The sequence below is a fragment of the Thermobia domestica genome, chromosome 5, assembly GCF_964235325.1.
Source record: "Thermobia domestica chromosome 5, izTheDome1.hap1.1, whole genome shotgun sequence".
NCBI lineage: Eukaryota > Metazoa > Arthropoda > Insecta > Zygentoma > Lepismatidae > Thermobia > Thermobia domestica.
In genome coordinates, this window is record NC_137458.1 from 96,231,764 (window position 1) to 96,256,844 (window position 25,081).

General features: G+C 34.1%; 1 protein-coding gene across 2 annotated transcripts in view; it reads right to left on the reverse strand.

Annotated features, from left to right (window-relative positions):
• Positions 1-949: 949 nt before the first annotated feature.
• The window catches only part of LOC145686014 (mitochondrial basic amino acids transporter-like), a 75,670-nt gene continuing 51,538 nt past the window's right edge, over positions 950-25,081 (reverse strand). For both annotated transcript variants that reach the window (XM_081758855.1, XM_081758856.1), the window contains exons 3-5: positions 13,539-13,582; positions 9,432-9,515; positions 950-2,154 (exon numbers count right to left, since the gene is read on the reverse strand). In XM_081758855.1, the coding sequence (XP_081614981.1) occupies positions 976-2,154; positions 9,432-9,515; positions 13,539-13,582 (1,307 nt within the window). In that variant the 3' untranslated portion in view covers positions 950-975. The remainder of the gene's footprint in view (positions 2,155-9,431; positions 9,516-13,538; positions 13,583-25,081) is intronic.

Sequence of the window (25,081 nt, forward strand, 5' to 3'; positions counted from 1 at the left end):
CAAAAATAATTTTGCTACATATTCATACGCTGAAAGAAAAATTTTACATACGAGGTGACCAGGGTATAAATGTGACTTATTTTCGACACATAAACTGAGAGATATTGTGGGTTGAAGTGTTTACGTTATTTAAGGCAGCTTTGGATAACCGTAAAAAGTAAATGTGATGAAAACTTTGGAAGAATAATCTCTTAAATGAAGTAAAGAGAAAGAAAATTGATAAATGTAGATCGAAAACTGTTTTATTTACAAGCTATATTAGTTCAAAAATGTCATCAGGGAAACATTTGAAAATCTATAATTTGCTAACGAATTGATAATGTGAAAGTTAAATGGCACAAATGTCAAAGCAAATGCTTAGAATCTATTTCCGTTTTTCATGTACGTAAAGTCTGTAAATTGATTTGCAAGAGACATGCATGTTTTTTTTCTTTACAAAAGACTATTAATATTCAATAAGTGTCTTGATTACACCAGCTTAGGAAGTGAAAGTGAACCCTATGGTACTATAATTTCATATTTAGTTGTTCTAACTTGATATTTAGTTCATGTTCTATTTCCTTTATATTCTATTTACTAAATATAAAAGTAACACAAAAATTTTTGTCACTGATATTCATCATTACCCTTAAAAATATGATTACTCAAAACGTATCATATTATAAAAACATAGCACTGTTAACTTGGAATATTTATTTTCAATGTAAAATCGAAAAACCAAGTAAAATATGTCAATATACTATTCAACTGGTTATATGAACCGTCCATAAAATGTGTCTACAGCTAGTGTGTACTATAAATATTGTGGTTTCTCATTAGTCTTAACAAAACTAATTGCCCTGAGCTTAAAATCACAGTTACGAACACAGAAAAGTAAATATAAAGTTAATTTATGATATAATAGTATATAACAATAAAAGTTCCATTTAAAAATGTTCTCAGATACTCATTATTTTTTTGTTTTGACACTGGAATTTAATCAATTTTTGAAGAAGTACCACACATTTTATCACAAATATATTCCTCTCTCGATAGTGTTTGATCAAAATTGACTGGAGTGCACTTGAAATCACGGGAAAAGGCGTTACCAGTTCGCGACGTAAAGTCGTCTCTTAGGTTGAACTTTAAACTGGGAATCTGCAAGAAACACGAATTGAGCAATGTCCGCGAAGAAAGTTGTTTCAGATAATCAAGCGAAAACACTTTACGGAAACTAGTATCACTAATCCCTGTTCTCTTTTCTTCTTTATTTCGTTGATCTTCTAATGTTACATTTCGCTCTGAAGATTGAAACGGATGTGTAGAACTGCTTTTTTCAATTAAGGAGTTTCTTGTCATGTGAAGCATATTTGAATTCAACATGTTAAAATATTCCCTTTCCACACCAGTATGAATTATCAAGTCTATGTTCTTAAAATCAGTTACTAGTTTATATTCAAAACCGCTTACTTCTGGAGATTTCTCGCACAACCTAAATATCCACGTTATTGTAGTAAATGTAGCAGCATTAACTGGAAACGCTCTTATAACTGTAGATGCAAGACCTCTAAACATGAACTTGTAACCTTCATTACAAATGCTCTGCCGAAAACAATCAATCATTCCTTTGTACTTTAATTGCGATCCACCCATTCCATCTGCCTGTAGCCGTGTTTTAACAACATCAAAAGGGTATATAATAATCCAAGAGGTGCAACCGCTGAGTCCACCAGCTAGCAACAACTGAACGGTAGACAGCATTTTATCAGTACCTCCAGCTAGAATATGAGAAAATAATTCGTAACTCAAAAAATAAATACCACAGCCTGGAACTTCTCTTATCAGTGTGGCAGAAAACCCTCTAAACACTCCTCTCCAGCCTTCCAATTTCTTCACCTTCAAAAGGCAATCAACTGGACCTTTATAAACATGCACAGAAATTTTCCCGCCAACATTTCCATTTCCTTGATTCTGCAATCTTGTCTTCACCAACTCCATTGGACCACAGATAAAACTTTGGAAGAAACCTGCGGTGCAACCAGCTATGAAATGTGAATACATACTCTCCGGATCTGGCATGTTTCTTTGTATATTGCCATACACTCCAAAGATGATTGCATTAACAAAAGCAACACCGGCCATTGGAGATGACATGCCCTTGTATAGGCCAGTTACCTGAAAGATAATTGGAAGTATTGTTTCAAAACCATAGGCTGAACTTACACTTGTATTTTCAAATTATTTTCAAATACAACACGCGTGATTGATGATTATTTGGTCACAGATAATTTATTATTTAAGTATTGAAGTTATTTTAGTGTATAGTTCTCCAAAACGACCCAATATCGTCAAGCTTCTAAAGCTAACTTGAAATATTAAATACAATACACTCTCACAATACAAGTCAATACAAGAAAAGTTATATTTAGAAAAGGTTTCTGTGGAAATTAAAGAATTCAATAGCCTAGTTAGTCATTCTTCTGGAGGTTGGTGGTAATTTGTCTCCTAAACAACATTTTAATACCTTTAATATGGTATTTCGAAACTCTCACTATAGTTCTATCTATATAAGGTATCGACCTGAAACAGAGACACCGATAATACTTATTGCTTCTTTGTTCATTTAAATTTAGCGTTTCTTTTCAGCAACGAGGCTACATGACGTGGACTTATTGTTTAAGGTAGAATCCGAACACTCTAAACAGTTTAGCTTTATCCCACGAGGAATGAAACCCAAACACCGTGCATCAAAATGCTACTACTAGAGCAGTAAAGAGTGTCCCATCGATAATGAATTACTTCACGTATTGTATGACCAGAATTACACATTTGAAAAACAAATAGGCACTTGGAAAACTAGCATAATTTGATAATGCATCAAGCTATGATTATTGTTATTATTGTTAACTTTATTGCTATATTGTTATTACAATTATTATTGTCATTATCGATAAGTATTGTTATCTTTATTTTATTCATGTTAGTGAATAACAAGTAATCTTGGATTTATCTACCCACGGAAAGTTATCGAATATGGAAACATGGTGTTCAGTACCGATTCAGCTATAGAAAAATATGAACTATTTCACAGAACTTCGAAGTTATTCTAAACGAAGACACAACTATGAGCCTTAAGAAGACATAAAAATTATACCACGTATCAACGAGACAAAAATGGGACGCTTTAAAAAACAAGACATTTTGCGTCCAGCTTGCATTTTCCCATGGGACACTGGCTAACTTTCCAAAAGGAGGGACAATCTCGTTATTAAATGAGACGCCTGGTCACTATTCATATACCATATTTTATCTATGTGCCAGTGAGCGTATTCATTGGCTGATGTTCTTTCTCCTCTTTGCATCTCCATATAAGAAATTCTGACTTAATATAAAAGAATGAAATTTTAACAATGCATAGGATTTGTGTCATAAGATACCACTAACAAAGGAGTTTCGGAAATTCAACGTAAAAGGTGGAGAAATGCAGTTACAATTATTGTAACCAGATATCCATTTTTCACAATCTCTTAAGGTTAGATACGTGAAATTCGACATTAAGATTTTTCATTGAAAGTAGTCGAACTCGTGTTTCAGCAATATAAAAAAATGTACTGAAAGGGAGGAAAATGGGGTGTAAGGTAATTATTGCTATAATAAGACATTTATACGTCGAAATCCTTTAAGATTCTCCTATGTATTTCCCCTAGCTCTCTAGAGAAACTTGGAGGCCAACAAAAAGGCACTGAGTAGTCGATACGCTGCCTTGTTATGGGGCGGTATGAATTGCCCAAAGGACAGTACCCAGCAATGCTTGGTGCATTCCAGAGAAGTACTAATGACTCTTGCCAGGGAAACCGAAACCCGTAGCAGCTGAGGTATATGAGCTAGTGTTTACTGCTTATTATATATTAATACTTATCATGAGAATTTATCCCCTAGCATATCATTTTATTCAACATCTATCATGAGAATTTACCCTCTAACATGTCATTTTGTTCAACTCAATTACATCTATCATGAGAATTTTTTCTCTAGCATGTCAGTTTGTTCAACTCAAAGACATCTATCATGAGAATTTTCCCACTAACATGTCATTTTGTTCAACTCAATGACATCTATCATGAGAATTTTCCCTCTAGCATGTCATTTTGTTCAACTCAATTACATCTATCATGAGAATTTACCCTCTAGCATGTCATTTTGTTCAACTCAATGACATCCGTCATTAGAATTTACCCTCTAGCATATCATGTTATTCAACTCAATGACATCTAACATGAGAATTTTCCCTCTAGCATGTCATTTTGTTCAACTCAATGACATCCGTCATTAGAATTTACCCTCTAGCATATCATGTTATTCAACTCAATGACATCTATCATGAGAATTTACCCTCTAGCATGTCATTTTGTTCAACTCAATGACATCCGTCATTAGAATTTACCCTCTAGCATGTCATTTTATTCAACTCAATGACATCTATCATGAGAATTTTCCCTCTAGCATATCATTTTATTCAACTCAATGACATCTATCATGAGAATTTACCCTCTAGCATGTCATTTTGTTCAACTCAATGACATCCGTCATTAGAATTTACCCTCTAGCATATCATTTTATTCAACTCAATGATATCTATCATGAGAATTTACCCTCTAGCATGTCATTTTGTTCAACTCAATGACATCCGTCATTAGAATTTACCCTCTAGCATATCATTTTATTCAACTCAATGACATCTATCATGAGAATTTACCCTCTAGCATGTCATTTTGTTTAACTCAATGACATCCGTCATTAGAATTTACCCTCTAGCATATCATTTTATTCAAGTCAATGACATCTATCATGAGAATTTGCCCTTTAGCATGTCGTTTTGTTCAACCTAATGACATCGATCGGTTAATGTATGTTTCATCCTTCCCCGTTAAACAAAAACTAAAATTTTAAAGTTAATCATAATTTTGTGACTCAACAGATCCTTAGCCATACAAGGTACAGTTATGTTACTATTATCATAATGTAAAAACTTGATGATGGTATCAGTTTCTTCTTAATATTGTCACGGAGTCCGTTAGACTCGTTTATTAAACTTTTGTCCGTGATTGTAGTTTTAGTTTATTACCCTTCAATATACTTTGCAAAGGACAGGAAAAGGAAATTTTAAATATTTCAAAATTCAATTATGATTAAGTTAAGGGTTCTTTATCTGTAGAAACTGCTTTGTAATTCAGTCTTTAAATTTATTTCCACGTACGGAACTAAACTACCTTACACAAGCCATTGTGTAAGTTCATGCATTGACAAATATGATGATTGAAGTACTACATTCTTGTATGTACACTACCTACTATTTCACACAAATACATTAAGTACATGACTCTAATATTAGTCAAAAAAACAAAACGACTTTGGATTTCCTAGGTCATGGCTAAACTCATAAAGAAGAGCACTCCATATCCAACCGTGAATCCGACCTAAATATTAAAGTTATACTAAAGTGTATCATCTACAGAACTTCTATTAGACCCACAACTATTAGTCTAAGTTATATACTCACTTCATACTTGTCAATGCCTAGTCATGATATGGTACTTAAAAAATTTCATCATACACAAATAAACATTAATTACACGCATTAAAATATTCTCCGAAAATTCTATTATTTTCATTTCAACATCAATACATGTTCACTAATATTGGTGTAAAAGTTCCGATGTCTAATTTTTTTAAAAGTTGGTTATTGCTATGGCTAAGATTCCTCTTGCGTACGTCCTGCTCTATGTTAACCATAGATATCTCATAGCATAACCACAATATGCAAGGTTATCGTAGAGCAACAAGTTTTAGTTTTACAAAAAAAAAATCTCTCTCTCTCTCTCTATGCTCTCCAAAACTACACATAAGAATTTAGACTCACCCCCACCGATCTGTCCAACTCAATATTTATCAGCTGGTATATATTTCGTATTTGAACATTTTTTTTCGTTATACCATAATAACATTGTAAAATTTCATAATACTCATACATAACGACTTATAGCCTAAAAGTATTCTGTAAGTTTGCATTTTTTAAACTTTTTTTTTTTTTTTTTTAGAAAAACGAAAAGGTTTACTGGAAACAATTCAGATTATGTTGATTTACAGGGATAAACGGGACAATTTAACAAATTGTGACGCACGTAATTATTTTGTAAGTTTCTGATGTTCACGTGTTACGAAAATTGTTTACTTCAGTAGTAAGAGATATAGTTTTAAGACATAAACATATTTAGCAAGGACACTAAGTTAAAACGTGTTCAGTGTATGAGTACTCAATAATCTTTGCCAAAAACTGAAATCAAATTGACATTAAAGAATAAAGGAAATTAAATATACAGTAAATTAACATCTATCTAAAAGTTAACCAAGAGAAGGTCCCTGAATAATACATAACATAATGACGAATTGAAATGAGTATAAATATTTATATTGAATGACAAGAATCAAAACGAATTCGCTCCATGTACTATGTATTCATTCACGAACGTAAAAAAGCAGTTTTCCTTCGCTGTTTACATCCATTAGCTAAATAAAATAAAAATAAACATCGACCTTGTTTGTGGAATATTTAGATAACACTAATCATCGTCGTAGGAACAAGACGTTGAACTTTCTCTCCTTAACATAAAAAATTAAATATACTTAAATTGAAAACATGTAAACATTCATAACATATTGTAACGGAAGTGGTTTATTCACATGTGAATCACTACAAATATTAATGACCATGAAATTTTCTGCGAAGAAATATTTTTAAAATTTGTTTATTAATATATATATATATAAATGCGCAGCACTATTTTCCTGCAGCTCACCTAATAAACAAAAACAAGTCAAAGTCCCAATACCAGTTATGAGGACAAATTTACGCCTTAAAATGAGTTTCTGAAAAATCTTGATTCAGTTAACTAATTGTCCTTGTCCTGGCAGTTAAGGAGTACTGAACATGCCAGCTTTTATGAAAATCCCAATATTTTCCTTTTATGAAAGTTACTGATAAACATGGATCTTATACGGGAATAAATTCAACTGATTATCGTTGTCCTACTTAAATTCCAAGTTATAGGAATGAATGAAAGCTTGAAAGAAAACATGGGATACTTGATTATTATCTCTCAAACAAGACCAGATAATTTTTAACGAAAATTACCGTGGAAAATCGTACGGTTATCAAATATAAAGGCAGTTAACTGAAGTATTATCTTCTGGTATACTGCTTTCTCTCGGTAGAAGAGTGTCTTCCAAATTCATCGTGTAATCACAATTGGAACTGCAGTTAGTAACATTAAAAACTAAACCAAAATATAATTGTATATAATATTAGAAATATCAAAACTGGAAAATTATTTGAAAAAGTAATTTTATAAACCTACGTTGCTAATATTCTATATAGCATTTCAATTTGTAAATAAATACAAAGATAGGAGTGTTTGTGTGTGTGAGTTCTTACGTTTACCCTGTGAACAATATGATAAATATTGAAAGGTAACAGAACACAATATAAATAATTGCAAAATTCCAGGTTGGGAATGAATTTATCCGCTTATCCTTGACTGGTACTAATCTCAAAGAGATAATTGGGAAACCTCAGAGAAAATGAACGCCAAGGACAATTAAAATAGGAAGTTTTATAAAGTCATAATCGATAGTTTAAAGCAAACTTTTCTATTGCAGGGGAAAAAAGCATATATATATGCAGTAATCTTTCCATTTTTTTCGTATGTTTCCATTATTTTGATTATCAAATCTGACATTATTTTAAATTCATTATGTGGTATAGTTATGTGAAAAAAAGGCCGCGTATTCTGTAAGTAATAATAATTTTTTTCTTATTTTAAAAGTTTTTTTATTGCATTCTTAGTTAACCATTAAAAATAGTAAAAAATTCTCAAGTCCTAGTAGTAGACATTGTGCCATATAATGATAATCTTTTGCATTGAGCAGGCAATATGAGCTAATTAAAATACACGAGAAACGCAGGTGATAAGAATCAAGTCGATTGACTTATTTGCATTTACCTCTTTTGTCAGTAGCAAGGTTAAAACTATAGTTGGACGAAAGCTACAGTTTAAAGCAAATTCTGCATCATTACATTGTGTTTGATGCTCTCCCTCCAGAAATGAACCCAGGACGTCATACATACGCGCGCTAGCAACTAGACTACTATACTCACAAGTTACAGATACATTTACCTACGAATTTTAAGAAAATATCTTTATCTACTCTCATGCTTCATAAAGAAGATGGGATTACGCATATTCGCTATAGCCTTATATGCTTTGATCTGTTGTAGCTTACATCGTTTCACTAATTCTAATCTCGATGCGAAGTCAGTTTTCCGTCATACTGGCTGATTTAAAAGCCGGTTGTGGTTAATATACCGTGTGAAATAGCTCGTTTTATTTTATATAGTTGAATTTATAACGATTTCTTTACTTTAAAACAAAACAGGGGTGCAAATAAGCAACCAAATTTTACTCGTCCAATAAAAAAGCTACTAGCCCACATCCCACAATAGAAATCATTTACTTATCTTCGGTATGATATTAAATACTCGCCCACACTGATGAACCACTCGACCCGGGCGAGTGAGCGAGTGGTAATTTGCATCCCTGCTTTAAAACATATTCTTTTTACTCCTTAAACAATCTGTGGATATGATCACACTTCACCTTGAGGATGCACGTAATATTCTCACAAAAGAAATAGTTTCAGATATACTAAAAGTTAGAAAACCAACTACATCAGTTATAGTGTTGATTTAATATTGACAATCTCTTCTATTTCGTTCACAGCTTACAACTCGATACAAATAACTTGGTATCTAAGACGGTGAAATCGCAGGAAGTTGTAAACACAACACAACACTGTATTGACATATCCACAACAATTGATTGAGATTGAAGCACTTCTATTTATTATTTTCCGAATTTGATAATGTTGCGGCATATTTGACTATAATTCCAACTTAGCCAGTAGTCAAGTCATCCTTATCGGTTTATATCAAGCTTGGTCCATCTGTTTGTATTCTAAGTTTCCAAATGATTTTGTATGGTGAATATTCGTGTTTCACCCTTAACAATCTTTACCAATTTCTTTCAATTTAGGTTATTCTCTTTTGCGAAAGCGGAGAGGGAAAAGCAAACGTAAGCACAATCTGAACAGAAGAGCTGTTGACAATAGTAGTTTTACTGATTCTGAACAGATATGTTTGAAAGCTAAAGAAAGTTCTAAATCAGTGTATAACTTTTCATTTTTCATTATTCTCACTAACACTATTCACAGCAGGCTATTACGTTTTTACAAATTTGACAAACCTGATGTCATATACTTCGTAAATATCCAACTATTAATTAAAAAAAAAACAAATTGATATTTTGAAATTTATACAAATATTACTTAATACTTACTGATTCTTGTTGTAAGATAGTTCTGAAGCAGTGATATGTGCCTTTGTACTGTGGATTTTTGAAATCCTGGGTTTGAAGTCTGACCTGCGAAAACATTATTATTATTATTATTATTATTATTATTATTATTATTATTATTATTATTATTATTATTATTATTATTGTACAAAGTAGACAGACATGCACCTAAGAAATGAAGTAATTATGAGCAGAACTATAAAGACACATGGATGACTCAAGAGAACCAAATATAACTTTGTAAAGGCAAAATGAACAAGTAATATTGTATGATATGAGAAATACTCAAATCTGAGAAAAATTGTTAAAATTAGTATACGAAAGCAAGAAAATTCTATTATTTAACATGATAACGTAATATTTATAAGAGAAGCTCTTATCTTTGGAATAGCTCTAAAAATTCTGAGAAAAAAAGTCCCACAACAAAAAAACCACAATGCTACACTAGTGAAGGGTATAGTTGAAATCGTTGAAGTATTTTAGAAAATGTTTTAGGAAAGTTTTAACTTAGATTCAAGTCACGACGTAATGTGTCAGAATAGTGCTAGTAATAGTTTTCGATTAGGATTCCTGCTATCAGTGAATTAGATATAATCAAAGCTGTTAAAACAATTAAACCAAACACTTCAGATAATATTCCATACTATATAAGAAAAGCATATGCAAATGAACTAGTAGCTAGTTCGACGTTTTTATTTAATACCTCATTATGTGCTGGCATATTCCCTTCAATATGGAGGCAAGTGTACGTTGTCCCAGAAAATAAAGCAGGGGAAAAACGAAATACCCCTACAGGTCAATTACTCTAGTCAATGGATTTTCAAAAGTATTCGCGATGATTATACATGAATTTATATTTTTATGTAAAAAAAAAACCATCATAAATGAGTCATAACATGGCTCTTGTAAAGAAGGTATATCAATTATAACTATTTTAGTTCATTCTACAGATTTTAGATTCTACGGATCTTAAAGTAAGCTACAGATAGACGTAATATGCACAGACATTTCAAAAACTTTTGAGTCAAAAGATTACAAGTATCTTATTAACAAGTTATCAAATATTGGTCTTCTTCTTTGTATATTTGTTAGTTCAAAAGCTAGTTAAAAATAGAACATATAGAGTAAAAATCGGATCTATTAATTTTAGTTTGAGCTATGTGAAAAATGGGATTCCTCAAGGGCCGTCCTTAGGATTCCTTTTATTTATTTACTTATTTTATTTGTAAATGATCTTCCAGATATTATCATTATTCAAATATATTTTTGTATGCCGATAATATCAAATTGTTAATAATAGTTAACAACTTGTGTAATAACTACTTGCTACAGCAAGACTTAAAAATAGTAAATGCATCATGTAAAAATAACTTACAAAAATAAATACTAATGAAATAAAATTTAAAACGTACACAATCAAAACACAATACTTTATAAGTGGTTAATCATGTGAAAATTGAGGAAACTGAGATTATAAAAGATCTCTGAATCACGTTCGACAGACAGTTAAAATTTTGTCAAATTGTAAATCCTATCATACAAGAGGCAAGAAGAACTGTTGATCTTATTTTCAAACAATGGTCTGTATTTCAAAATGGTAGAACTTATGTGTGCTTATAAAAATTACTCGTAAGAATTAAATTAGAATCCGAATCTGTAATGTGGAACAGCACTTCTATAACCTTAAAAAATAGAATTGAATCTGATCAAAATACTTTGTTAGATTATTGGGTTTTAAAATGAAAATGAATTATTGTTCTAATTCATATGACCATTGGAGCAAATACTGGAGATCAGAGAGCCCACGTAGCAGAAGGAAAGTTTTTGATAAAGTTTTTGTATAAAAGGTACTGGATAATATATATTCATATGCATGCGCCAGGTATTCATGTATGATATACCCAAGTATGGTTCAGATCAAATTGTTATAACAAGAAAAAGATAGGAGAACAATATTGGCGTATAAATGGCGTCCGCCGTGCTGAATATGGCCACCAATTTGAATGATGCACAAGTCCTAGGTGCGGGGACTTTTGAGATATGACTCCTTAGAATCAGAGGAACTTATCCCCCGAGTTTCAAAAAGTTACTAATTTTGTCCGAGTTTTGCTCATTTTTGACCTAATCTGACTGAACTAATGATCTGGGATCAAATTAAAGACCTTTGTACTGTACCAGAAGTGAGTTCTCTAATAATCTTTTTTTCTTTTTCTCTATATCTTGTTCACTTTGAATGAGAACCAGGTTGGACAGGAACACAAACGCAGAAACATCGAGGACAGTTGACATCCGTGCTCTTTTTCTGAAAGACTCCGGTTTCGCCTTACGATCGTTAGCCCAACGTCTCGACCGCCACTTATTCAACTACGAGAATTCCAATGGACCAATTTCATGCTTTTATCATACATCTAGTTTTCCTAACTGTGGTTCATTGCTTCAAACCTCAAAAGAAGATTTTTTTTCCTATTTTTCTGTATTTTTTTTAAAATGTAAGTTAACACTGAGAGACCGTATAAGCTTATGTGGTCACAGCTCAACTCCTAAAGCTATAATTCTTGAGTTAGCTACGTCTTCATCTAAGTAGATATCCAATTGGTTCCTGATGCTGAGTCTCAGCATTGAGAATTCTGTGGCCCTCACCGATCGCTGACCACTAACGGGAAGGAAAGCACTCACACTAAGACTAGTAATGAAACTTTTAGTTAATTATAAAAACAAAATAATTGGACAATAAATATCTTCAACTAAACGCTATATGATTTTCTTCGCTGTTCCTTTCGTTGGCAATCCTGGAGATTTTAAAAGGAACACCTTTTCTTATGCATCCGATACACTGATGTGAGAAGTATAATTGTATATCAACATTATCATCATAGGTATACTGCCACTATTGGCAAGTCACTTACCGTAACTGAGAAGTTTTCATGCTCCACGTTCTTCAGCTAATTCGTTTGTCTTCAGATACAGATTTTCTGTTTTGATATTGTTCACCGATTATAGTCTCCTTCACCCCCTCCCTCCCTTTCCTGCTACCATACCCTCTAACACGTCTCTCAAAATACAGTTTCTTCTTAACAAATGTTTCAACCAGTTTTCTTTCTCTTCTTAATAATATCTAAATTATTCTTTTCTCCCTCACCAATTTTAACAGCCTCTCATTCGTTTTATGCTCTACACAACTAATTCTTTCAATTCTTCTCCACACCACATTTCGAAGGCTTCCAGTCGTTTTTCTTCATGTTTGCGTAATGCCCATGTTTCTGATTCATACAGTACAATACTTCACACGAAGCATTCATGACTCTCTATTTTAGGTCCTACAAAATAGACTTTTGTTCCTCCTAAAGGCTTCTTTCACCATTCGTATCCTGGTTTTTATTCCAAGTTCGCACACCCAGGTATCGAAAACTAGTCATCTGTTCTATTTTCTCTACTGATTCTATAGGCTATTCGATACCGACCGCTTCGTTCGTTCCAATCACCATTGCTTTTGAACATTTATTTTCTTCACACCACTTCCTCAAGTTTTCTAACATATTGATTTGCCCTTCAGATTCCACAAAAAGCGCCACTCATAAGCTTATAGGCAGGGGTAAAAGTAATGGGGAAGGCGGGGAGACGCCGTGCGTCCGCTTCCAAAAAATATCCGTGGCGTCCCCCCACTTTCTAAAATAAATTACAATGGGCAAAGATAGGCACGGAGGACGGCGTGATGTCAAGCGTCCCTTTACCTTTTCAGATCCACTTTTACCCCTGCTTATAGGGGAACTCAAAATACTTAAAAATAAATATATTCTCGAGATTTTTTTTTTTAATTTTAGAAATGTTTAGTTCTTATTATCAAGATCTATACTGTCATATAAAACATTCTCACTTTACTAATTATCACAAACGTAATTTTATCATTAGTAGTTAATGGGTGTTTCCTCTTGGTACTCCATTTTTCCTCCCATATTCTCATTCCACCAATTATTCCCTCATTATTCACTTGCCTTAATCATTCGTCTCCCTTAGCCTAAAGGGCATAATCGTGGGACGTTAAACTGAAAGATTTCATTTTTCATCTATGGAGAAGCCAATAGCGCTTACCTTCACAGTATCGAGAGGATGGCCCACAGCCACTCCAGCACAACCTGTAATGAAACAAAAATATATGGAGAATGAAGAGACAAAAGAAGAAAAAAGATCGTTTGAAAAGATGACAATATAAGAATAATTAATGCGTTATTAACACTTATGACTATGTGTAACTTGAGTTCAGAGGTTGCTATTTTCGGAGCATAAAATTGTTCAGATACTGGATACATATTATGTATGTCATTCATTTCCAACTTGCCGTTGTATGACGTAAGAGCCGGATTTCCGATGAGAGCCAGAGGAGCGAGAGAACAAGTAGAGCAAGAAAAGGGGGAAAGTGAACCCCAATAGGTGGAATGCAATCAAGCTAGATTGACAGCCTTCGATTAATCGTGAATTACGGGTAATGTAGGTAATGTAACTACGCCTTGTTTGTCTTCTACTACTGTTTCTTATCAGCTGTAAGATTGCTCCCTTCCCTTTTTTATCTGTGCCTGGTGTGCTGAGACCATAAGCAGCCAATTGTGAGGTCATAGACTGCCCACTTGAAAATGACAAGTCTAGACCGCCCTACAACTTTTATTCACGTCAGTTCTTTTCATCTGAGTATAGCTCATAAAAGTCTACATTATTAGCATTATCAACAGATCTCTTCAAACTGATTAAAATCACGTGGGTGACTGTAAAATCACATTTGTAGTTTCTGAGGAAATAAAAGAAAGGTTGCTTCTTTGTAAACCTAAAAGTTAATGGTGCACGACAACCACGCCATCTATTAAGACGAAACAGATTAAACCTTATCAAGATCAGTGTTGCCAGATACAAGACCAAAAACTCAGATACGTGATTGTATTCTAAAAATAGTGGATTTGAACTATTTGTAACCAAAATATAAAAATGAATTATTTTGCAAATATATACTTTTACTATACATCGATTTAATGGAAACACATGGAGTTGGAAATACGTCAGATGTTTGAGTTGTCGACGGTCAGACGACGACCACAGTTTAGAACTGTTGGCAGTTGTGTGTTAAAGAAAACTCCGTACTACATCAAGAGCAGTAGAACCGCAGTGCGGAATGAACTGAGTAGACGATGATAGTATATAATGGGCGAACTTTCTGATTTAAGAAGACATGTTTGCTTAATTTAGTTTCGTGGGTTCTTAAATACACTTTACAATGTTTATAGTATGATTTTTCACTATTTATTCCTTCTTTAGTTCATTCACTAAATTCCGTATCTAGGAGTTATGAATTTTGGAAGTTTTTTAATGTAGCTCCACTTATTCATTATGTTAATATGGATAATACAGTAACATTTTGCAATTCACGTTTCTATTGCTCCGTAAAATTATTATACCTAAGCATTAAAACTTAGACATCAACACAGTCAGTGATACTACCTCAACAAAAGATATGAGACCTTATGCAGAGTCGTTCTGACGCGTGATTAGTGCCATACTAAAGAGTTTAACTAACATATGTTTGCTGCAGACTTTTAGTATGACGCTAATCATATGTCAAAACGACTGTGCATAAGGCGGATTGAGATTAAAAGGTACTAAAACTACTCAAATTAAACTATTATCGAACATGTTATTTTTACCAAAATTATTGTGCGTTATGAATAGAATATTCAACAAAGAAAACTTTATTGTAAAATTATTGTGCGTTATGAATAAAATATTCTACAAAGAAAACTTTATTGTAGTAGCTATATAAAACTACTAATTTGTGATTTCATAAATAAAAATAAGAAAGTAGGGTATTCTTAAGAGTTATGGCCTGCACATAATTAAAAGTAACCCAAAACTAGCGCGTCGCCCAATTTGAAATTTTGGTAGCAAGGACACTTAAAAAAATCTCCAATCCGCTACTTGGAGCTCAATCTGGCAACACTGATTAAGCTTTTTATTACGATACTAGAAAGATGACAGTACATAGTATGAGTTAATGAGATATGGAAAAAGTTATGGCTAACGCTTAATTTTAATTATTCGTTTATTATAATGTTGTCGTCTGGAGCATGCGGTTCCTTTTTCGATTCCAGCTCCCACGACGTGTGCTTTGTGCTAAAAAAAAAACACTGTGTGCGTGAGTTTTCTACCGTTTCCTCCCATTGTCATCATTCCACTAATATCATCCATCCCATTATCATGGTCTCCTTTAGCCTCGTTGCATAAAGATGCGTCGTTAAACTCAGAAAGATGTAGGGCCTAGTCTTGTTCTAAGATGAGACATGTATCAATTGAAAGATAGTATTAATGTTAATGAAATATCATTTTTGAGGTTAAATTCTTTTCGGTGGACGTCTTCGAGAGAATGAACGAAAATAAAGGTTTAAGGCGCAGAGAAAATATGTTGTTCCTTGGCAACACTGAATAACAGTTTTTGTTATCCTAATGTGTACCGTATATATAAGAAAAAGAGAGAAAGAAAGAAAGAAAAAAGAAAAAGGAGAAGAAAGTAAAACAAAATATACGTTTAAGTGACAGATTGTATTTACTTTTGTTTGTGTTAGTTTAACTCTGACACACATACTCCTACCAGTGACTCAAATACATCTAACAATGACTTAATACTCCTAATATTGAAGCACATACTATTCGTGAAACATTATCTTGGAAAGAATATTATTGTCAATTTATTTCTAACAAAATATGTAGAAGGTAACGATAAATTGCGAATAGTCGTTGCAATTATAATGGATTAGAATTCGCTTCTTATTTAATACTGAAGTTATTTAAGCACATGCACCTCCACCGAGAACCGAACTCAGACCTTCCCCACTGAAGCAGACAGCGCAAACAATATTAGCATGGGAGACCTAAGTTATTATAGTTTCTAAGGAAAAAAATTAAATGTCGTTTAACATTGTGAAATTATGGTAAATTTCGAAACTATGTGAATTTAATACTAAAAGCGGAAATACGTAGTAGAAGCATAACTTTCGGTTGCAATAAATGGAAGAAGTCAGAAATGGAATTTCTTCTTCGGATCTCGAATCTACATCATTATGATTGTTACAATATAGGAATCAATACTGAATTTTATCTACTTTTTAGTACTTTTGGTTTTCTGTACAAGAATATGAACTGAAAAGAAAGGTATTCTTGGGATCCTGAATTTATATCTTTTAAAAAAATGTCTCTTCTATTACCGTTCTCGCTCTATGGGAATCAGTATATCCGAAAATGGTAATTATTAGATTTCCACCACTTTCAGTTATAATATAGGATTGAAGTCGGATATGAAACCTACATTTCTGGATTAAGAAATTACTTCTTCTGTCTATTACAGATTTTTTTTCGCTATTGCAATGTGCTAAAACCGGAAATCGTAGATTACCACTACTTCCAAATTGACTGCAGGGTTAAATTTGGAGATGAAACTTGTTCTTGGGATGCTTAATGTATATCCAAAAGCAATTTCTCGTTTTCACTTCCTGTTTTTAATTCATGGAGATCAAAGTTGAAACGGGAAATATGGTGGACTTCACCACTTCTAGTTTTAGTAGAGAGATAAGTGTTGAGATAGAATCTATTCTTGAGCTCCCTCGTGGCTAAGCGGTTAGCGTACGAGCCTTTGGTGTGGTAGACCCGGAATCGATTCCCGGCGGGAGCTCATGTGGTTCGGATTGCACGTTAAGCTGTAGATCCACATTTCATATAACCTAGCTGCTGAAAGGTATGCTAAACTATAAATCAAATCAAATCAAAGAATCTATTCTTGTGATGCTGAATCGATTCCAGACAGCTGTTTCTCGCTACCTATTCTCGTTTTGCTCTATGATGATCAACTAACGTTGGAATTGAAAACCATAATTTTCACCACTTCCGGTTTGAATAAGATTAAGGAAGACGATGAAGCCTATTCTAAACATATTCCGAAAAACTACTTCTCGCTATCTCTTACCGGTTTTGCTCTGATACCAGTATCTGTTGACAGATAGACGAACGAACATAGCGTTCTATAAGACCTCCCATACTTATACGAGGATTATCCAGAAAACAGAGCTGTTCAGTTATTCAAAATGAAAAACACAATATTTATTTGATAATATAATTCTGTTAATACAAGCCAGGTGGTCACTGCATTTTCCAGCTCCTCATCACTTCCAAAACGTTTACCGTCCAGAAATTCTTTCAGCTTAGGGAAAAGGTGGAATTCGCTAGGAGCAAAGTCCAGACTGTAGGGTGGATGATCAAAAATTTTCCTATCGGAATTGATTCAGCAATTTTTAAGTTGCACCAGCAGAGTAAGAGCTGGATGAAGCTCGTTATGAATACAACTGTTACGGAAGCCAGTTGACCGTTAAAAAAAAAGAGTCAGCTGCACGACGGAACTGCACGAGCGATCTTTTTTTCTTTCTTTCTTGAATGCAGTAACCACTGGCTTAACGAGCTGGTGGCAGAAGAATATGATATGGGAATTCTGAAGTTCGTGAAGAGATACGACAAATGTTTAAATAAAGGTAATGATTATATAGAGAACTAAAACAAGCATTAGGTATGTAACAGAATTGTTTTTTTTTTTCCTTTGAATAGTGTGTTTCTCATTTTGTATAACTAAACGGTCTTTATTTTCTGGATGACACTCGTACATAACATAGTTTGGGAGTCTGAAAACATGTTTTCAGTCTATCTTCATTTTTCTAATGAATTAAAATGTGGATTTTATCAGAAGAAAACAAAACTCATTTTTAATTCAATATGTAGACTGAAGTTCGTAAAGTTATCAGCGGAATGAGTGAAAGACGGGCCATAATAAAGATATGAGATCTGACTTCTGAGGATTACAGGAGAGTCCTTGTTGAACTTTCAAGTATACAGAGTTACAGAAAATTAGTTACGTAAGTAAACATTAGAAATACTAGTTAATAAGCGATTTACATTATCGCAAATGAATGTTTCTTTCTTTCTTTCTTAACGTTACCAAACATACAGATTAAGATAAACAATACTTCAACCCATGCATTCTAAACGACCAAAATAAACGCTACTATACTTTACATAGTCCCTTATAACTACTATCCATTTCCAAACAAATAAATAAATAAATAACATCTGTCGGGAAAAAAATCAGCAATATTTCTGAAGCGTTTTTAGTTGCAAGTGCATGGTTTGGTACCCAACCGAAAACTTTTGGAGGGTTTACACAAACTGCAGGACCCAAGAGAAAAATGCACCAAATTGAAGGGAGAGTACGTTGAGTAAATCAATTGTAAATTGTTTTTCTTACGCAAACTAAAGATGCCTCAAGACCCCCGCGTATAGTAAAGCATCGATAGTGTCATAAGTGCACATACTGTAGTGAAATGCTAACGCAAAAGAGAAAAATAATACAGGTAGTACTCATCAGGCGCGCACTCAAAAATTTTTTGTTGGCAGGTATCCAAGGTTTGAGCGGGAGTGCCAATATTACAGCTACTTGTTTAAGTAGTATTGAACGGATATTATTTTTTACCGTAAAAGATTACAACTAATTGAAGGGTGTGAGGTAAAAACATGGTAACCCACAAATTATCAATTTCTGGATTATGCAGCACCCGATAGAGGATGAGGAGCCCGCGTAGAGGCATTGAGAGACATGACAAGAAGCCTCCCCCATCATGCAAATCAACGAAGAGAAGCAGTGGTGCAAATGCGACCAAACTAATGGAGTCAGTGTGAGAACTCGTATCATTGCAAAATGGAGCACAAAATGAAGCAAAGCCTTAATATGAAATTCTGGTTCAAATTAGGGAAAACGGCAATGGAGACTCATGGAATGTTAGTGCAAGTGTATGGTGTTGCAGCAGTGAATAAAAAGTGTGTATTTGAGTGGTTTAAACGCTTTCCCACAAACACAATCTCAGACAATATAGAACGAGTACGGCGGATGCTTGGGGATAATAGGCGATATCGTTAAGAATGACAGCAGAAGAGTTCAAGATAAGCAAAAAGAATGTAAGCACTATCTATTGTTCACGAACATTTGAAAAAGCGGAAGAATTGTGACAGGTTTGTACTGCGCACGCTGACAGATGAGCAGAAGTACACTCGGCTGAACGGAATTCGCAATTTTTGGGAACCATCATTACAGGAGATGGGACCTGGTGCTACCAATACGATACGGAGACCAAGCGATAGTCAATGATATGATGTTCATCGTCTTGCCCGTCTCACAAAAAAAAGTTGACTGACAACATCCGAGATTAAGACAGTGTTGATCGCCTATCTCGACAGCAAGAGCTTAAACCATCATGACAGTTTATATCCGAGGGTGAAACTGTCAGAATGGAAGTTTACAAAGGAGTTTTGAAACGACTGTTGCAACGCATGAGGTGGGTTCGGCCAGAACTGTACCGGAGTGAACAGTGGAACTTCCTCCATGACAAATTGGATGAAAATATAAATTTTACTAAAGATTGTGTGTTGTTCAGTGATGAAGCTGTGTTTTATGTCAATTGTAAAGTGAACAGACAAAATCTTTGGTACTGGTCTCAAGGGAATCCACATTGGATGAGTCCATCCTAACAGCAGGGCTGCCAAAAAGTGATGGTGTGCTGTCATTTCTGGAAAGTTTACATGCTAGGACTTTCTTCTTTGATGAACATGTAATGGGTGAGACTTATCTGAACATGCTGAGAGACAAATTGATGCCTCAAATTGAGCGTTTGGGTGAGGGACCTCCAAAATGGTTTCACCAGAATGGGGCCCCTGCCTATTTTGCTGCAGCTATTAGAGATTGGTTGAATGACATTTTTCCTCACTGGATTGGGAGAAGAGGTCATGTGGAGTGGTCCTCTCGTCCGTCAGACCTTTCTTCCCTTGATTTTTTTCTGGGGTAAGTTTACTCGATGAAGATTAAACATTTAAACCACGTGACAGAACACATTACCAGTCAGTGTGCTGAAATCGACGGCAATTCAGATCTATTCCATCGAGTTCACCTTAATCTTGCAAAGCGCATCAAATTATGCGTTGAACAGTACTGAAAACATGTTGAAAATATTATTCATTAACATTAAATTGACTAAAATGTGCTTTTTCCTGCCATGTACCCAGACTTTGTGGACACCCTGTATATTTGTTTTTGGTGAATTGCTGCCCTGAAACGATACGTCATGTGACTCCTTTCCTATTAAAAATTTTAAACCTGAATCCAAACTTGCGAACTTCAAGATGGTCGACATGATGAAACTATAATAATAGATACGGTTCTACTTTTATTACCCATATTCAAGATAAAGTGTCACTTCTTCTAGCAGTTCGAAACTTACAAGGCACTTTTGTCTCATTGAATACTATGAATGCACTGAAAACTTGGGACACCATGACTAAATACCAAATTAGACCAGTCAATGAAGGGTCGAATAAGGGAAAAAATGGTAAAAAAAATTTTATTTTCTTTATAAAAGTATCCATAACAACGTACTAATTTTGCACCACTCTGCTTCCATGGATTTGGTCACCATCTTGGAAAAATGGCGCCAAAAATTAGTTTTTTGTAAATATCTCACATGGAAAGCATTTTGGAGCAAAACATGTTATTACAAAAAATAATCTACATTAAATTCTCTACAAGAAATGTTCTCTTCATTTCTCTAGGATGCATCGTTTAGATGTTATAGGCGTGGCAAATTACGCATCTTTCTTTCAGCATTGCTTTCTAGCAGAACCTTAAATAAAATTTTCTGACACTATTTTGTTTTAGTGATTTTTTACATATAAAATATAAATTAATATATTTTTCATTCATTGCAGGTGTGTCTAAGGACAAGTAAACATGTCTATTAGACTATCTATGTTCAAGATGTCAGCTCAAAAATGTTTTATCCATGAGAAACTTCTCAGTGATGGTGTTACTAACTAACTAACTCTATGGCCTATGGAACCCGGAGGTTCAATGCCGTGTTCACAAAAGCTCTCCACTGACTTCTATCCTTAGCTAACTGCATCCAGTTTCTACTTTGTATTCCTACCTCTGCGAGATCCATTTTAATATTGTCTTCCCATCTGCGCCTAGGTCTTCCTAATGGTCGTTTTCCGATTGATCTTCCAGTCAAGACTTTGAAAGCGTTTCTACTTTCTTCCATTCTAGCTACATGACCCGCCCACCTAAGCCTCCTAGACTTGACGACCCGAACAATGTTGGGTAAACCATATAAATTATGTAGTTCCTCGTTATGAAGTTTCCGCCATTCCCCATTCCCGTTCCTCTTGGGTCCGAATATTCGTCTCAGGATCTTGTTCTCAAATACTTTCAGTCTATGTTCTTTCCTCAGAGTAAGCGACCATGTTTCGCAACCATACAGAACAACAGGCATGATTATCGCATAGTGTTACATGTATAATAAAAGAAAAGGGACTGAAAACATTAGTAGACTTCTGTATTAAAGTGAAAGGTGGAAACGAATGTCGACTTAAGGGTCTGAGAAGTGTTACATTTCATGAAAAGAGTAGAAAAGTTTATACAAGAACAAGAATTAGCGAAGCGTTGCTATTACAACGTACTTCATCACCTACGCCGATAACCATTAGGTTACAATTACTAAAATTTAATTTTTAAGAAGAAGCCTGCCTGTTTTGTAGACAATGTACATCAGATGAATTTTTAAGGAGGCAGAGTAAAAAACTTGTGAGTGGACGTAAGAGTGTACATTGCGTCGAAATCATTCAAGTTAAAGATTCTATTATGGAAGCAGCCGACAGAAGAAATGACGACTGGGGAAAAGAAGTTAGTAATAGGATTGGCAATGTTGCTGCTGAAGCATGACAGAGTTCTACAAGATTTCTTCTGAAATGAAACGTGGTTGTTTCCGAAAGATAATGTTGCTTCAGATGTCATGGTTTATGCTTTCAACTACCTTGAAGCTAACAAGGAAAAGTCCCAATTTTCATTCAGTAAAATTTTTCAAGATAATAATGATGCACTGCCCACTGAAAAAGCAATAGGAACTAAACTGAAAGAAAATTAGTTAGAAGATATTATTATATCAACAAACAAAGAATGCAGGGTGCAGAAGGACCGAAACTTGAAAGAAAGCTGCCTCAGCATATGATGCACACAGTCCTAACGTAGAGAGAACATTAAGAAGATGCTTACTATCATACTTTTGATTGAGATGCATCGCAGGTCCTACTTGCGATGAGGATAAAAGATATTTTGGTGTAGCTGCTGCAATTATGACGTGAGAAATTATTATACTTTTTCTTTCCCATTTTGTGCTATTCTCTGTCTTGTTTTTTAAGATAGTAGTATGGAGAAGGCATTTTAAGGTCCCAGGAATGAATGTATTAACGTCATTCAAAGTTATTTGCTGATGGCTATTCATCAGTTTCGTAAACCTGGGATCTAATATCTTCAGAAATTATTTGCCCGACTGTCATTATGATTCTCAACATCTCTTCGTCCATATATTTACGCTTTTGATAATCCGTGCATCCGTGATAATCCATTGCCCTGTATCACGGAAGCAAACTATGGGCTTTATGTTTTTCTTTGTTGGTATAATAATATTTTCTGAGAAATTTTCTTTCAGTTTAGTTCTTATTGTTTTTTTCATCATTATAATCTTGAAAAATTTCACTGAATGAAAATTGGCACTCTTCTTTGTTAGCTTCCATAATAGAATCTTTAACTTGAATTGTTTCGACGCGATGTACACTCTCACGCTCACCAACAAGTTTTTTATTCTCTCTTTAAAAATTCAACTAATGTACATTGTCTACGAAACAGGCAGGCTTCTTCTTAAAAATTAAATTTTAGTACTTCTCTCAAGGGTTATCGGAGTAGGTGATGAAGTACGTTCAGATAGCAACGCTTTGCTAATTCTTGTTTTTGTGTAAACTTTTCTACTTTTCATGAAGTGTAACACTTCTCAGTCCCTTAAGGTGACATTCATTTCCATCTTTCACTTTAATACTGAAGTCTACTAATGTTTTCAGTCCCTTTCTCTTACTATACATGTAACACCATCACCGAGAAGTCTTTCACAGATAAAACATTTTTCAGCTGACATCTTGAACATAGATGATCAAATAGGCCTGATTACGAACCCTTAGTCACACCTGCAATGAATGAAAAATATATTAATTTATATTTTATATTTAAAAAATCTCTAAAACAAAATAGTATCAGAAAATTTTCGTTAAGGTTCTCCTACAGAGCGATGCTGAAAGAAACATGCGTAATTTGCCACGCTAAACGATGCATCCTAGAGAAAAAATGAAGAGAACATTTCTTGTAGAGAATTTAATGTGAATTATTTTTTGTAATAACATGTTTTGCTCTAAAATGCTTTCCATGCGAGATATTTACAAAAAAATTAATTTTTGGCGCCATTTTTCCAAGATGGCGGCCAAATCCGGGGTGGCAGAGTGGTGCAAAATGAGTATGTTGTTACGGACACTTTTGTAAAGAAAAGAAAATTTGTTCCAGCTTTCCACCATTTTTTTTCCTTATTCGACCCTAAATCATCTCTTATTGACTGGCCCAAATTTCATGTTTACCTTTAAGAAATTCTGAGGTACAGGGATCTTACTATAATGGTTGAAGCCCCACACCTTTTTCTTCCTTCCTAGGTCAAACATTAAAAAAAGAAACTCATTGTTCCGTGCTAAACTTCCGCCTAACTTAGGCTGATGAGATGTCTCTTTTCAAACGGGATTGTCCCCTTTTTCAAAGTCGTCCGAGTTCCCAAGAAAAAAATGCAAACGACGCAGAAATTTACTTTTTTTTTACTTTTTTTTTTAAAAAAAAGAAAGAAAGAAACGCCTCATTTTTGGCTTGTAGGTACTTGGTATAGTCACAAGGTGCCATTTTAAACGCATTTCTTGTCTGGACTTCTGAAGCTTTTAGAAGAAAGACCAATCTTTCTACAAGAAATTCAGTCATTAAAAACACACACACATTCAAGAGGAATCGATGCCTCTAATCCTGGTTTCTGTTAAATGTTAAAAGGTAATATAAATATTAAAATTGAAATAAGGTTAAATAAATAAAAATCTGGTTATTTTTGAATAGATATTTCTTCCCACTTGCATTATTAATGACGTAATAATAATTATACTTAAGTGGGTTGTTAAATTATTCCAGTTTTCCGGTGTCCCGTCATGTTATTCTCTAAATTTGGTCATTCTATCCAAAGTCGTCCTTAAGTGTTGGAAAAGCCTAAAAATGGCAGGGTGCGAGATCTAGATTGTACGGAGGATGATCCAGATACTTGCCACTAATGTTCTCCAGGTTCCCATAGTTTACCGTGCTACATATGGCCTAGCGTTATCCTACAGGACAATCCAGTCTTCAAGAAACAGTTTAGGCCTCTTTTTTCTACTTTCTTTTGTGAATTGCTTCATTTACAATTTGATTTCCTGGAACCTAATGTTGCTATACTATTCACGGATATTAAAAAACCAAATCATCATTAACTTCTTTGAAGATCTAGAAACCCGAATTTCTTGTAAAGGCGTTAAATCGTTGTGTTTCCACTGCTGTTTCATTCGGGATCATAATGTCTGAGTCAGAACTCGACAGTGATTCTGTTCAAGAATTAAAGATATTGTTC